Here is a 15,799-nt window from a genome sequence, read left to right as displayed (position 1 = left end):
GGACTTAAAACCTCCAAATTGTAAGAATAAACTCCTGTTTGTTAAGGCCATCCCATTTGTGGTATATTCTTGTCAGAGCAGCACTAGGTAACCAGAATAGGTGGCATGGCACAGTGGACAAGCCTATTTGTCTTTCCTGTTTACCATGATACAGATGAGGTCATCGACAACCTGGACCATGTAGAATCCAGCATGGGCCTGGCCCAGAGACCATGTGCCAGTGATAGGGTAACACATGTACTGGTGGGTAAGGTCCGGCATACAGTAATAATAGTATTCCCTGTGGGGTTTTGGGTATCAGTGGGGCGCAAGGAAGAGGGGCCAGCCCCTACCTTTGGTAAAGCTGGGCTTCACTGGGCAAGGACCAAAAATGACTCTCCATGATTCCCTTAATGGGCCAGGGATAAGGGATGTGGGAAGCTAGGTCCTGGGGGTCACAATTATTGCAGGCCCCAAATTTCTTGGGGAAATTGGTACTATGTTCCCCATTGATGGAGTCCAGGAACAGGGGCCCGGCATTGGGGCAAACAGGAGCCCCTCAGACTGGTCCACTTGAGCATCACCTCCACCTATTCCACATCCTGAATGGGGCTTTGTGGTTGGGCCACACATGTACCAGGAACTATTCCTTTAAGCTGTCAGTTTATTTGCTGAAAATACATTATCTTTTCAGAAACAGCAGGGCTGCAGTGGAGGAGGACTAGTGGCCCTCAGTCCTCCTCTGCCTTCCTCCGCACAGCCTGCACCAGCAGCTCCGAGTAGTGTTCCAGCAGGGACAGTAAATCTGGGCTGGCCAGGGGGCAGAGTGTAGGTGGGGAGCGGGGACCTGGGCTGGGCAGGGCCCGGGCTGGGGCCATCTCTGTCCCACTCAGCCAGCTGGCCTCCAGCTGGCTGTGGATCCAAAGGAAGGTGGAGGCCAGTGCGGTCTGTGCCTGTTGCTGCTCAGTGCTGGCCTGGCCACTGGAGGCCACCTGTGATGGACACCAAACCTGTCAGGGCCATCTAGGCCAGGCAGCCCCCTCAGCCCTTTTCCCCAACCTTGGGGCTTGGCTTACCACAAAGTAAAGGTCAAGGGCTTCTTGGAAGGCAGTCTGCAGTCTGTGCACGATGGTTTCCACACTGCTTAGCTCAAGGGGAGCTGGGGTCAGGACCTCAGCTGGCACGCTGGGTTCCTTCCAGTGTCCAGGGAGGCTCTGGACCACACCGAGTGCATCTAGGGGTAAAGAGAAGAGGGACTAAGAAGCCTCTATACTGTCGCTGGTCTGAAAGAGATGAGATGGCCTGGCTGATCCTAGCTGTTGGCCTTGATGTCCCTCCGCCTGGAACACTCTCAGTTCCCAAGCCTCCCATTCTTCCCCCTCCTGAAGGTCTCTGTTCAAATGCCACCTTCTCCCTGAAGCCTTTTCTCATCACCCTGTTTAAAATTGCAACCACTGCCCCCACTTCTCACTCCCTGACCCCTTTTTTGCTTCATTTGTCTCCTCAGTGTATACTACTTCATGATACACTTTTCTTCTAGATTTTGTCTAGATGGCTTCCCCAACTAACAATACCAGTCCTCTAGGGGCAGATACTTCCGTGGTCTCATTTACCAACATTCCCCACGTCTCCATGGCCTAGGATAAAGCCCAACACACGCAAAGTGGTGATTAAATATTTGTCAGATGAATGAACAAATAAATAATGGCACTGTCCCTGTGGCCAGGACAAGTGCCCACGCTTGGAGCTGGGCCGGCTAGTACATGAGGTGAGCTTTGAGGACAGTCCCTCACCTCAAAGGTGGCACTCACCATGGGTGGGCTTCAGGAGGGAGGCAGTGCTTCCAGGAATCTCTGGCCTGGTCTGTGGAACCTGGGAGCTATTGGGGTGGGTGGGAGGATGGAGGGGCTCGGGGTCAGGGAGACTTGGGAGAAAGGAGTCATGATGCCTTAGGGCACTCATATGCACAGCGCTGGGGGGCAGGAAGCTGGCTGCTGTGACTGTAGCACAGGGCTGGGTGGCCACAGGCTCCTGAGACCAGGTACGTGTTGTAGGCGTCTCCAGTGGGGAAGGGGGCAGCAGGAACCGATCATAGATGCTTGATAGGGTCAGTGTCAGGCTGGCACGGGCTTCATGGTTGCCCCAGGAGGGCAGGGCAGGATGTCGGCCTTCACTGCCAGAACCGGGTGCTGCCGTGGTAGTGGTGGGCCGGAGCTGCCGGCCCAGGGATGTCAGCTCCCCCATGGACGAGGGCCTGCGGAGGGGCCTGGCCAGCTCAGCTAGGACAGGACCAGCACCGTCCCTGAGGGACAAGCTGCGTGACATCTTGGCACGGGAGCTGGCAGTGGCTTCCATGTAGGAGTTGGTGGAGGGAAGGTAGGCACCCTGAGCCGGGCCTGGGGTGGGTACAGATGAGGGTGGCGGGGGCTTCTTGTCTGTGGGCAGCACTGATGAGGAGGGGGCACAGGGTACCAGGCCTGTGAGGCAGGGGGCTATAAAGGAAGCAGACAGCTCACTGTCACACCCCAGGTGTGGAGTTGCTGGACAGGCCCCCACCCCAGGGTGGCTGCCCATCCCCACTCAGCTCAGCTGGGCACCCAGAGCCACTGCTGAGGAAGCGCTGTTGGGGATGGGAACTCACTCAGCGGTCGCCAGGCCTCGAAGGTCTCCAGGATCTCCTCAGTCTTCTCTCCTGAAAGGACCTGAAGCACAGCTCAGAGGTGATAACAAGGCCTCCTGGCCACCAGCCCCATGTCCTGAGGGAGGCAACCCCAATACTCACATTGGTCTGATCTGGGGAGGTGTAGCCAGTGCCTGCTCTCAGGCCCTCTGCTCTGGGCTGGTTCCCCTCCCCTTGGTCCTCTGAGGGCTTCATGAGGTGTGGGGGAAGCTGGGGCGGGAAAGTGTGAGTGAACCTGTGGGGAGAAAACCAGGTGAGGGAAGGACACTCATTCAGCCTGCCCTGGGGGTGCTGAGGGACACAGCCTGGGGTGGGGAAAGGATACAGAGCTGAGGGTATGGTAAGGGGTCACTAGCTCTACCTGGGTTTCTTCTGGAGGTGGGACAGGAACTGGGCTGAGATGCTTAGCCGGGGACTGAGGAGGAAGTCTTCAGCCTCAGAGACCTTCACATCTCTCAGGGTCCTGTGGAAGTGCTCTAGGAAAAGATGAGGGAACCCTCAGACTCCCTCTGGCCAACTTACCCTGGACCCATGCAGACCGAGACCAGCAGGTACACTCCCAGAAACCTCCATCAACAAACAATACATACGTACACCTCAGGAGCGAATGGGGAGGAGGAACTGTGCAGCTCAGTCCTTAAGATAAACTGTGCCCTCCCAGCCCCAGCCTCACTGGTCCTGCCAGGGCAGGCCCTACCTCAGAGGCGCCCACTCTATGTTCAGCATTGGACGGGCCCGGGCAGGGTTGAGAGAGAGGCAGGGCCCTACCCTCAGGATGGGCATCGGTAAGTGTCTCGAAGTGGTGGCGGAGGAACTTCTCCTGCTCAGGGGTCTGGGGCAGGGAGCTGCTGGGTAGGCCTAGGCCCTCTGGTACGGACAGCTCTTCTTCTCCAGCAGCCAGCCGTCCTGGGGAGAGGAGAAGCAGGTGGCAAAGGGCGGGGAGAAGAGGAGAGAGGCTGTCAACACCATGAGTCACAGAAGATGCCACTCAGCGATGGACAAAGCTGGGCACGCCTGTCACACACTGTTGCCAATAGGCTGAGAAGGAAAGGCCCCATCTTCCAGGTGAAGAAACTGAATCTCACTGAGTGCCAAGTTCAGGGGTAACTGGGACCAGTGGTTATATATTTTGATCACCATTAAGCCAAACCCTTCTCCGTGTCTGGCCCCTGCTTACCTGGTATATGGGGCACCTTCATGTCAAACTGAGGGTCTGGGTCAGGCCGTGGAGGGGAGGAGTGGACGGTGCCAAAGCTGCACTCCAAGTCTGCCTCTGACTCCTCCGAGTCTGGAGGGACAGAGTGTGAGTGGGGATCAGGAGCCCACAGCTAGGGCTCTTACTGGGCAAGTGACTCCGCTGCTCTGGGCCTCAGTTTCCCCATTTGGAGTATAGGGATGATAACAGCACCCCCCATTTTTATGGACCAGCTATGTTACACATTGAGGAGGTGGCAGAGTCCTCAGGTAACGGCAGGGACCATGTCTGTTTTCAGCACTGCTCTGAGCTTTAGGAGGTTGTCAACAGTGTCCAGGCTGCCCATGGTGCTCAGAAGGGGCCCTGGCTGAACGAACAGACTGCCACAGAGCCCCTTACTCACCCTCAAGTGGGCTCTGCTCCTTTGAGCCAATGGAAGAGATCCTGAGGTAGGAGTCATCTAGCTGGTCTACAGGCCTGTCTCCCTCCTTTGAGCGGTACTTGCTGCAGTGAGATAGGAGTAAGATGGAATGAACGACTGTTTCCCCCTCAGAACTCTAGGCTTCTGCACTCTGCTCCCACTGGGACATGCTTCAACCTCTCCTACCTTCTCCAAACGTCCCTTTCCCCCAGGAGCCCCTGCACCTCTACCTGGAATAAAGGAAATGGCGGCTGCAGCTGAGCCCACAGGGCTGGACACCTGCCCTGTCCAGGCCTCACTCTCTCTACTTCACTGGTCTTCACACCCACAGGCCCAATGGGAGAGCAGAGAGTAATTCTTCCAGGGTGCACCTACCAACTAAGGCTTCCTTTGTCCAACTAAGCCCCCCACCTTGGTGCAAAGGACACCCACCTGTCTTTCCCCGTGGCTGTCACTGCTTCCAGCGAGTAGATGACTAGTTCACTGGCCTCAGACTCCCTCTGTAGGTGCAGGAAGGAAGGATGCCCACAGCCATTCTCCTGGGGACTCTTTGACTATAAGGCAAAAGAACACAGCCACTCTGAGGTGGCATGGCAACCAGGGCCCTTGCAAGCCACTAGATGTCATGCCAATGATGGTGACATTTACTATGGGTCAAGGCTTGTGGCAATTGTTTTTCCCACCAGGAGCTCATTCTGTGTTCCTCCTTTACAAATAAGGAATAGTATGGCTCCACAACCAGTAAGAAGCTCAACCCTCTAAGAGTCGTTTACATGAAGTTCAAGAACAAGCAAACTGGTCTATGGCAAGAGAGAGGTCAGAATATCGATTACCTTGGGTTACTAACTAGGAGGGGCACCACAAGGGGGAAATGCTTTATATTTTGACCTGGGTGGACATAAGTGTATACATAGGTATGATGTTGTTGTTGTTGTTATTGTTGTTGTTGTTATGTGCCGTCGAGTCAGACCCAACTCATAGCGACCCCTCCGTGAGTTTCCGAGGCAGTATCACTATGGAAGTAGATTGCCCCATCTTCCTTCCGAGGAGTGGCTGGTGGGTTTGAACCTCCAGCCTTCTGGTTAGCAGTCAAGTGCCTTAGGCACTATGCTACCAGAGCTCCTATACATGGGTATAGAGGTAACAATTCACTGAATTATATACTTAAGATTAGGATACATTATTGTATGTATATTATTTAGAAATGAAAAAATTTATGTTACAGAATAAAAAATTTTTTCTGGAAAACAATATAGTAAGAGCTAATACTGTACTGGGAAAATCTGCTGCAAAAGACCTCTTTAAAGTGCTGAAGATCAAAGATGCCTTTCTGAAGACTAAGGTGGGCCTATGAGTTGTGGTGGTGAACACTGGATTGCCAGAAGAACTAACAAAGTTGTTCTGGAAGAAATACAGCCGGAATCCTCCTTGGAAGTGAGAATGGCTAGACCTCATCTCACCTACTTTGCTCATGTCAGAAGGGACCATTCCCTGGAGAAGGATGTCATGCTTGGTAAGGTGGAGGATCAATGAAAAAGGGGAAGGCCCTCAATGAGATGGATTGACACGGTGGCTGCAAGGACAGGCTCGAGTATAGCAAGGATTGTGAGGCTGGCACAGGACCAGGCAGTGTTTCGCTCTGTTGTCCATGGGGTCACTATGAGTCAGAGCCAACTCGATGGCACCTAACATTTCTTGGGAACCTTTGAGGGGTCAGGCCCTGCTCTCAGCATTGGATCCACGTGAAAGCCCTGCAAGGCAGAGGATACTGTTATGACCATTTTTTGGATGGGAAAACCGAGGCCCCGAGAGGCAAGCCAGCTTCTTGTTCCAGGTCACACAGCCAGAGGCAGGGCCAGAATTCTGACTCAGGCGCTGGCCTGCTCTAGGGAGGGGCCTGGTTTCCAAAGACCCCCTGTCTGGGGAAGTCTTGCTGTGCTCCAGGCCTGGACCTCACGCCCCTGCCCGCCACCATTTCACATCATCCTGTCTGCACCCTGCAAGTGGGAAGAGTCAGCCCATTTAAATGAGAGCGTCGAGGCCTCGAGTCCCGTGTAGGCAGCTGCGGTGCAGGAGCTGCAGGCCAGGCTAGAGCGGGCAACACGCACCTCATTCAGTAGGCCCGCCAGGCTCTGTGGCTCCACTGTATCCAGCACAGAGTCCTCCAGGCTCTCAGGCTTCATGGGCGTGAAGTAGCAATCCAGGTCCCGGGTGTCCAGAATGGTCTTGAGGGGTTCCTGGTCAGCCCGCTCTGCCCAGCGGCCATGTGGCTGGTAGCTGCGCTTGGCATGGAAGGCCAAGCCATCCGCCACATCATCATCTCCTAGCTAAGGGTAATGGGACGGTCAGGCAGCCAGCCAAGACCTCACCAGCTCCAGTGAGGACCAGGGACACTGAACAGACCTCACTCAGCCTCCTGGCTTTAAACACCATTTAGATACTTCCAGATTTCTAGCTCCAGCCCAAATCTTTCCCTTAAACTTCAGAATTGCAGATCAAACCACTCCACATCTCAGCATGGATATATAACAGATATTTCAAAGTTAACATACTGCAAACACAACTCCTGCTCTTTTCCTCAGAACCTAAAGCCTTCCCAATCCCAGTGATTCTCTCCAGTTGCTCAGACCCCAAACCTCAGGATTATCCTTCATCCTTCTCTCATTCTGTCCCTTATACTCCATACTATATTTCATTAGCCAATTCTGTCAGCTCTGGCTTCTAAACACACCCAAAGTCTGGCCACTTCTCCACAGTCTCCCACTCTGGAGTTTATCACTGCCTCCTATCACTGCTTGAGAGACAGCGAAAAGTGGTTGTGGAGAACACAGGCTCTGGAGCCAGGCTGCCTGTGTTCAAGCCCATAACCTAATTCCTAGCTATGTGACCCTGGACAAGTTCCTTAACTCTCTAGGCTTCAGTTTCCCTGTTTAAAAAATGGGGATAATAAAAGCCCTTACCCCAATAGAGGTACAGTGAGGATTAAATGAGATACATGTAAAGGGCTTAGAACAGAGCCCACACGGAGTGTGCAATGAGTAGTCCCTGAATATAATTCCAATTGTAACACGTGCTGCTAACGAGGGCACAGCTGTGTGCCCTGCGCAGGCATGGTCTGCAGGGGAGGGGTATCAGGGAGGACCTCCCCGAGGAGCTGACGTTTGAGCTTCGACTTGAAGAATGAGTAGGAATGAGGAAGAGTGGTCCAGGCAGAGGACCAGCATATGCAAGGCCCTGATCTCATTCCTAAGGCTTCCCTTGTAGGTGGGAAGGGAGGGGGAATGCTGTGGTCTTTCCAAAGGGACATAGTCTGACACTGTTCCTGAAAGAAACTCTCAAACCTAGGGATTAGCATTCTGCTGCCAGCTTCTAACCCATTGCTAACCCACAGCCTGCCTTGCCCCCAAGTCAACAATCATTCCATCTTGATGTCATCGTGGCCCCTTTCCCTCACACCCAGTCAATCAGCTTCACCTTCAAAATCCATCCAGAATCCAATTACTTCTTCCCCCTGATCCAGCCTCTAACCTTTCCTGTCTACATTATCACAGAGCCTACTCCCTGTTCTCCCTGTTCAGCACATGCAACCATAGGGCCGTGTTAACACCTGAGTTAGACCATGGCTTTCCTTGGCTCCGAAGCCTCCCCTGGCTCCATCTCACTTAATGCTACAGAGAGAAAAAGCAGCGGACAAGGAACGTTGAGGGAACTCATCACAGCTCACACAACCCCAAATCATCTGGCTGCCATTACCTCCTCCCTCCTTCTTCCACTCCCCCCCCTTACTGACTCCCACTGAGACACCTCGGCTTCCTCCTCTTCCTTGAACATGCTCAGCACAGTCTTGCCTCACGGTCTTTGCACTTGTGGACTGTTCTGTCTGCCGGGAACATAGTCCCCGGTATTTGCCTGCCTCACTTGCTTTGACTCTCTGCTCAAATATCTTCCCAGGGAGGCTTTTTACACCCTTTATTTTCTTTCTCAACTTTTTTTTTCCTCCACAGCACTAATCAGCTCTCAACAGTCTATAGAATTTACTCACTTAATGCTGGAATTGTCCGTCTCCCACACTAGAATGTGAGCCTACAAAAGCAGGGATATTTGTCTGTCTTGCTGCCTGCTGTTATCTACAGAGGCTGGAACAATGTCTGGCTCAGTGAATAAGTGGGGAGAAGGAAAGGCTGCCGAAGCTGAGGCTGCAAGGATGCACGAGTTCTTCAGGAGTAGGAAAGATGTGGAGGGGAAAGAGGCTTTGCAGGAAAAAAAGAGCGTGGGGCGACCCCTCTCCATCGCCAGCCCTTGGCATCTCACCCTCCTGGCAGACTCACCAGCCGTTTTGCCCAGAGCGGCAGCTTGCCATTGGTCAGCAGGCACCGAGGATCTGGGGAGACACATGAAATCCATGAAAAGAGAACAAATGGGCAACAAGCAGTTCTCCAAAGAACTAAGACAGGAACTGCCGGACATATCCAAAGATACTTAACCTCACTAATTGTCAGGGAAATGCAAATTTAAACAATGGGATACAATGTTTTACTTACAAGATTGACCAAAATTAAAATGCTTAATAATATCACATGTTAGCAAAAGTGTGGGGGACAGAGGGACTAATGCACTGGGGCAGTAGCTGGGTTTGGAGAGCTTTTGGGGGTTCTCTTCTAAAACTGAAAAGGCCTAACCAGCCATGCCTGAAGTCGGCACTCTCAAACTTTTCAGTTACACAACCAAAACTTCTGGTTCCAGCTTAACCCTGATTACTAGGATGCTGAAAGAGTGCTAACTGATATGATGACTGACCTTTAATATGTGCCAGGCTCTGAAAACAAAGTAGTGGGCAAAACCCACCACTGATCCCTTCCCCGACAAAGTTCAAAACAGGGCCCCTATGGGCCCTTCTCTCCCAACCTGGATCCAAGCTCTCTTTGGATGGCGTCTTCAGCATTTCCTCAGGTTCACACTCTTGCTCCTGCTCATCCTCAGTCTGGTCTCCAGGGCTTAGGGAGTTAATCTCACTGGGCATGGATGCATATGTCTCCTGCCTAAAGCCAAGAATGAGGCCAGGACAGTAAGAAGAGAAATGTACGTACATATGTGTATGGAGGGGGAGGGGAGGTTTTGCTACGACTGGGGCCCATGCTAAGCTCCCTATGAACGTATTCTCTGTTTCTAGTCGAGATGGCATTGGGAGGTCTCACCAGCCACAACCCCTCCACCAGAAACATACTGCCACAATAAATGAGCTATAACAAAGGCTGGGTTCAAAAAATAAGATATACTCTCCAAGGGTCATATAGCACTGAGACAGAAAGCAAAGTAAATAGTGGGACTTGAGCCCTGGACTGCTGGGTTCCAGTCCAGGAAGCAGCTGGTAGCCATGAAATTTTGGGTCCTTTGGGGTATAGGACACCATAACATGCTTGACACAAAAGTGGAGACCAGAGCCAGGGCCCTCTCCTAGCCCCAAAGTGGAATATGTGCTTCAAAATAAAGAAGCTCCCCACTCCCTTGGTGCATAGATGTGTGATACGCCTAATACCACTGCAGGACAGAGGAGCCATGTCAAGGCCTTGTCCTCAAGGGACCTATGAGCCTTCTGGAGGGAAAAGCAAAACCATGAGACAGAGAAAGACAGGGACAGATTCAGAGGCAAGAGAGAGACAAAACCAAAAACCTCCCATTCAAAATGAGCCTCCCAAATCCAACTCCCAAATCAAAACGAGAACATGAATTCACTCCAAATAAAATTGGATTTGTGGCATAGTAACTTAAAAACAAAAAAAAAGTTTAGAAGGCTCAAAGAAATCAGTGAAGGAAAAACTTTCACTTACAGAGTAAGAATGTGTCAAACCAAAAATCTTTTCCCCTGTGAAAGAGGACATCTCCACTCTGCTGTACCCTCCCCTCCAGTAGCCTTCCCAGCTCTATCACCACCAATGGCTGGCTCTGCGGCCTCTCTGGTCCCCACAGCCCCCTGGGGCTTTCCCTTATCAGTATTCAGAGGTTCTCCAAGCACTCTGCTTTTCCGCTTCAAACCCCTTATCATATATATTACTATAGCCTTGTATTCAAAGTCAGTCTCCCCAACTAGGCTGCCAGTACAGTAAGGGCAGGGCCCAGGGCTGTCTTGGCCACAGCATCATCCTTCCTGGGGCCCAGGATAGGGAGACACTCCTCTGGTGAATGGACAGATGGGGACGGTTGGTGGCTGCCAGGACCTGGGGTGGCTACTCCACTTCTGGTCCTTCGTGTTCTGCTGCTGCTGCTCATGGTGGTCTATCTCCAGCAAGTGCTGCTTCATGCAGTTGGTAATCTCTGGGCCCAGGTGCCAGATGAATATGCAGCTGCAGAGACCGAAGAGAGATGCAGGAAAGGGAGGCACAGTGAACATGGAAGCCACTGCCATGTCTGACCCTGGCAGCCACCAGGGTCACCACAGCCAAGACCTCATTCCTCAGCCCCTCCCCAAGTACACAGTCTATCAGCTGAGTGAAGGAACTCCAGAGTGTGTCATGCCTACACCCTGGGCCTGGGTGCAGGGCATCCCAGCAGACCAGGGCCTGCTCTGGAGGCTCCAAGGTAGAGAGTGGGTAGAGAGTAGGTAAGGGTCGTGGAAAATTGATGGGAGAGACAGAAGGGTTTATATGCACCATTTCATTTCAAGGTATACATACAATTTTCAAAGAAGATGGTGTCATCACTTTACAGAATGGCAAACTGAGGCTCAGAAGGGTAAGACCTGGCCAAGGCCACAAGTGGCAGATCTGGAATTTGAACTCGGGGCTGGGTGTGACATCAAGGTACATTCTTCCTAAGGTGGCAGTGGCTTGGAAACCTCAGAAGTGTTCTCTCCACAAGAAGGCTGCGAGCATGGTGCTTCTGGTGTCTGACACCCTACTCCACCCAGCAGGTCCCACCCACTGCCAGGGCGAGGCCCAGCCAGGGAGAAGCCCTGCAAGCCTTTCCCACCTGTCTCCGGACACTGTGATCAAGTGGCGACAGTCATAGGTGAACTTCATGCCAGTGACGATTTCTGCAAGCAGGGTAGAGAAGCTGCTCTTGCCTTCTGAGTCAGAAGGCTGTGTGTCGCTGGGGGAGGATGGGGACGTGTCCTGTTCCAAGCAGGGGAGCACCCACCTGAATGGCCAAACATCTTGGCAATGCATTCGCCTGAGTAAAAGTCAATCACTGAGATGCTTTTGTCAGAGCAGCTTGTGGCCAGGAAGGTGCCTGAGGGGTCCACGTGGACCTGCCAGGAAGAGGACCACACGACCCTTGGCCTGCTTGCTTCTTCCTCATCACAAAGCCTGGGCCAAGCATCACATTCCCTCATGCTGGAGGCTTGGTGCAGGGAATTGCCTGGTAGGGCTGGAACATCTGCTTCCATTTTACAGGTGAAGAAATTAACAACCACAACAGCAATACTGGTAGTCCGGCCCTGTGCTAAGCATTATTCATGCATTAACTTATTTCTACAGAACAACTCTATGACAAAAACTACCTTTATTTTCATTTGACAGATGATGAAACAGGCCACAGTCAGTCCAAGGCCACACTGGAGTCTGACCCTGGAGTCTGAACTCATAGTAACTCCCCTAGTGCAGAGGCTCAAAGCTTCCCTACCTTGTCCTGGCTCACACTTATCTGGCAGGGGGCAAGCCAGAAGAGCCCAAATCGAAAACCAAACCCATTGCCACTGAGTTGATTCTGACTCATAGCAACCCCCATTGGGTTTCTAAGGCTGTAAACCTTTTTTTAATAAATTTTTTATTGTGATTTGGGTGACAGTTTACAGAGCAAATTCATTTTCCATACAGCAGTTCACATACACTTTGTCTGATGACACTGACTGTAATTTCCCACAATGCAACAGCTCCCCTCCCACTTCCTCCCCAGAGTTACCTCTTCCCTGTGCCCTTCCCTCCCACAAACTCCTGCCCCCTGAGCTGTCTCCGCATGCATACACAGCCCTTTTATTCCCCCATGATTGATCTCTCCAAGGAGTGTATCTACCTAATGTAAATGTTCAGCTCATATGCCTGTCTTTTGTTTGGCTGGAAGCCACAGGACTGGGTTCAATTCCAGACCTGAAGGGCAGCTAGGGGTCACAGTCTCAGGGGTTTTACCAGGCTCTACTGGACCAGCAAACCTTTTTTTTTTTTAAATGATTTTGAGTTTTATTCCACACTATTCTTCCACTCTGTCCAGGATTTCCTACATACATCCCTCTCTGAGTGGTTCACAGTGGTAGCCAGGCACCATCTATTTCTTCTGGTAAGACTGAAATCTTTAAGGAAGTAGATTACCTCATCTTCCTCCTGTGGAACAGCTGGTAGGTCTGAACCACCAACCTTGGGGTCAGCAGCAAAATGCCTTCCCCACTACACCACCAGAGCTCCTTAAAGAAGAGCCCAGGCCTGTCTAATTCTCCCTACTATGTCCCATTACCCCTTAAAATGGAAGCCACTGGAAGGTCCCTGCTTGGAGAAGGGCTCAGTAAATCAAGATAAAGCAGTCAGGGACACCCACCTTGACCCCACCCTGCCCCCAGGTCTCCTCAGCAGGTGCTAGCCAGTGTGTGATCCTTTCATCAAGTGCCAAGGAAGACACAGGCTGTTTCTCTGCTCCCTCCAAAGATCTCAGGTGGCCACTGGGGCAGCATACAGACATGGAAGCTGTGTGTGGTGGTGTCTGTGGTTTTCACCCTGGAGCCCAGCTCCTCACCTTCAGCAGGGACCCTTCATCACCCTGTGATCCCTTGTAGCACTTCTTCTGCTTCCCATTCACAGTGTTGTAGACTCTGGAGAGGTGAGGGCATAACATGGCCAACAAGGCCCTGACCACCTCTGCCTTCTTTCACCTGGTTCCATCCTTACCTGATGCCCTCCTCTCCCCTGATGCCTGGACTAAAATACTGTCTCAGGGACTGAAATCCTATCTCAGGAGGAAGTTATGGAGGTTATGTATTTGGGTGTCTGCTGAGTTAATGTCAGTTCTTGCCACCACACTGCAAGCTTAGTGCCTGGCACCCAATTTGAATGAGCAAATTAAGGTGGTGGAAACCCTGTCTGCACATGCTCTGTCCTCTGCACACACCCCTTCTCCTTCCCCGACTCGCTCCTCCACAACCTTCTCAGGCTCAGCTTGCATGACTGCTCCTCCAGAAAGCCCTGCTTGCTCCCTGGTCTCTGCAGGGTCCCCATGATTCCCTGGGCTCCCCCATCTCAGCTCCCACTCTGTGCTATCACTATCTGGTGAGCCTAGGGGTATCCTGGTCACTGCTGTGACCCCAGCACTGTCCAGGCCAGATTAGCATTCAGGGAATGTGGGAAGAATGCAGTTTATGAGTTACATCAGCACTTCTCAGTCACGCCACACAGGCTCCCAAGAGAGCCAGAAATAAGCCGTCTGTTGACCTGGAAGATAGGGCTGGAAAGCTCAGCTCCTAAGAAACACCCATCTGGGTCCCCCTCTACTCCATCCAGCCCAGCTAGGATGTCTGAGAAGATAGACCCAGCTAGGTCCTATGGGGGCCCCACTCAGAGACCAACCCAGGCTGGGCCAACTAAGGGCCAGGGCCATCTGGCCAGGGTCGCTCCTCACCTTACATTACGGTCCTGGCAGGCTACAGCCACGTACTTCTGGGTGATGTCAATGTCCATGTCATACAAAGTGGTCTTCTCTGCCACATGGTGGGTTCGGACAAAGTGCAGTCCATCTGAGGCCTGATAGGGCGAGTGGGGCCTTCAGAGGACACACTTGACAAGACCCCATCTCAGCCCCCAAAGAGCCCCCCCCTACCTGTTGGGCACTACGGAAGTAGATGCTCTTGTCAGCCCCACAGCTGATCATCTGGATGTCTCTGTTGCCTGGGGGAGGAGGAGGAAGCATGTTAGGCAGGGCTGGTCTACTCCGAGGCCTGGCTGGGGCAGTGGATCCTAGTTAGGGAACTCCGCTGTAAAGATGATCAAGCAACTCTACTGGGTCAGGGAGGGCTGGGTGAGGTTGGTGTTGGCTCTGGGTCCAGGTGGGACTCTGTAAGATGTGAGGTATGTGTATGATGAGGGTACAGATGGAATTGTGGGTGACACAGGCTCTACAGAGCAAGTCTATAAAGAAAAACAGGCATAGAAGGGGCAACATCTCCAGTGTGGGATTTGGAAGGGTGACTTGGGCAGCAGAGTGGAAGGAGAACTACAACAGGGAACGATGAAGCCAGGCAGATTGTTAGAGGGCTTATGCCATCAAGAATAATCAGAATACCTACACATACCTTGGGCAAGGCCCCATGCTGGAGGCGACATGTCCACACCTCCTTGAATGCTAACTACCCATCCCATTGAACAAACGTGAATGAACGGGCTCAGAGACGCAGTCCTAGTCTCAAGGTGCACAGCAGTCAGGAGAGAGCAGGACTGAAGCAGAGGCCAGAGATTGCATTCTCTGGTGCAAGAACTGAACTTGTTAAACATGGCTCTGAACCTGGGTTTCCTCTCTTAGCCTCAGTTTCCTGAATGTACAGTGGTCTTAATAACAGCCCTTCCTCCATAGATCTGTTGTGTGAAGTCCTGAGAACAATGGCTGCCACAGGATAAGCACTAGAAGCATTCTAAGGAGCTTTGGTGGTGTAGTGGTTAAGGCATCTGGCTGCTAACCAAAAGGTCAGTGGTCTGAACCCACCAGCTACTCCATGGAAGAAAGATGGGGCACTCGGCTTCCATAAAGATTTACAGCCTTGGAAACCCAGTGGGGGGGTCACTATAAGTAGAAATTGACTCAATGGCAGTAAGTTTGGTTTTCTTGGTAAGTGCTCTTGCTTTTATTTTTACTTCTTTGTAGAATATAATAATGACAGCACAAATAGTTCACAGAGTTGTGATGAGGATGAAAAGACAGAACCAATGACAGGACACTTGAGGGGTCAGGCCTTACATGTAAGTATTAGATGTTCCTCAAGCAAGAGTAACTTGCTTACAGAATGTTTACTAAAAAAGAATCACTCATGAGACCAAAGCCTGTTGGGGTCAGGGGAGTGTGACTTGGAAGGGTCCTAGAGGGGGCCTGCAAGCTACTAGTAATGCTCTGGTTCTTAAACTGGGAGGTGGTGAAATTTCAAGTACTTAACTATATTCAGACCATGACCAATCAGAACATTAGGGTTAAAAACCATGGGTGTGTTTGTCCTAGTTCAGACTCATCAACTATGAACCTCAATGTGGGTATTCATTGAATTATTCTGTGTACTGTATACAGATATTTATTTACTTGCTTGGATATATATTTCACAGAAAATAGTTAAAAGAGTGAATCCTTCTTGAACAGGGTATCTCAGATGGGTTCTGATTGGCTGGTGCTTAGTTTATACTAACTGATCAATATTTTGAGAACCCCCAGGTGAGTCAGCCCACCCAGAGCAAGGCTCACAGGAGCTGAGTTTAGGATCTGTGTCTTCTCAGACTGGACTCTAATGAAGAGAGCATGCCCGTCAGAAGGTGATCTTAAAGACTGACTTTGGGACTTCTGGTAA

At 51.7% G+C, this 15,799-nt stretch overlaps 1 protein-coding gene across 1 annotated transcript in view; it reads right to left on the bottom strand.

Moving 5' to 3' along the window:
* Nucleotides 1–710: 710 nt before the first annotated feature.
* WDR62 (WD repeat domain 62) overlaps nt 711–15,799 on the bottom strand; it is an 82,951-nt gene continuing 67,862 nt past the window's right edge. Inside the window, exons 5-23 of the mRNA XM_042782820.1 lie at nt 14,074–14,141; nt 13,876–13,997; nt 12,997–13,072; nt 11,410–11,521; nt 11,242–11,305; nt 10,491–10,616; nt 9,181–9,314; nt 8,604–8,656; nt 6,384–6,602; nt 4,708–4,829; nt 4,258–4,358; nt 3,837–3,947; nt 3,428–3,565; nt 3,021–3,135; nt 2,758–2,894; nt 2,621–2,671; nt 1,791–2,471; nt 1,056–1,213; nt 711–971 (exon numbers count right to left, since the gene is read on the bottom strand). Of these exons, the coding sequence (XP_042638754.1) occupies nt 711–971; nt 1,056–1,213; nt 1,791–2,471; nt 2,621–2,671; nt 2,758–2,894; nt 3,021–3,135; nt 3,428–3,565; nt 3,837–3,947; nt 4,258–4,358; nt 4,708–4,829; nt 6,384–6,602; nt 8,604–8,656; nt 9,181–9,314; nt 10,491–10,616; nt 11,242–11,305; nt 11,410–11,521; nt 12,997–13,072; nt 13,876–13,997; nt 14,074–14,141 (2,849 nt within the window). The remainder of the gene's footprint in view (nt 972–1,055; nt 1,214–1,790; nt 2,472–2,620; nt 2,672–2,757; nt 2,895–3,020; nt 3,136–3,427; nt 3,566–3,836; nt 3,948–4,257; nt 4,359–4,707; nt 4,830–6,383; nt 6,603–8,603; nt 8,657–9,180; nt 9,315–10,490; nt 10,617–11,241; nt 11,306–11,409; nt 11,522–12,996; nt 13,073–13,875; nt 13,998–14,073; nt 14,142–15,799) is intronic.

Source organism: Orycteropus afer, unplaced genomic scaffold (assembly GCF_000298275.1).
Source record: "Orycteropus afer afer isolate SDZICR_OR568_19922 unplaced genomic scaffold, OryAfe1.0 scaffold00476, whole genome shotgun sequence".
In the NCBI taxonomy this organism is placed as follows: domain Eukaryota; kingdom Metazoa; phylum Chordata; class Mammalia; order Tubulidentata; family Orycteropodidae; genus Orycteropus; species Orycteropus afer.
The sequence above is the reverse complement of the archived record's forward strand: the minus strand, read 5'-3'. Positions and strand labels throughout refer to the sequence as shown.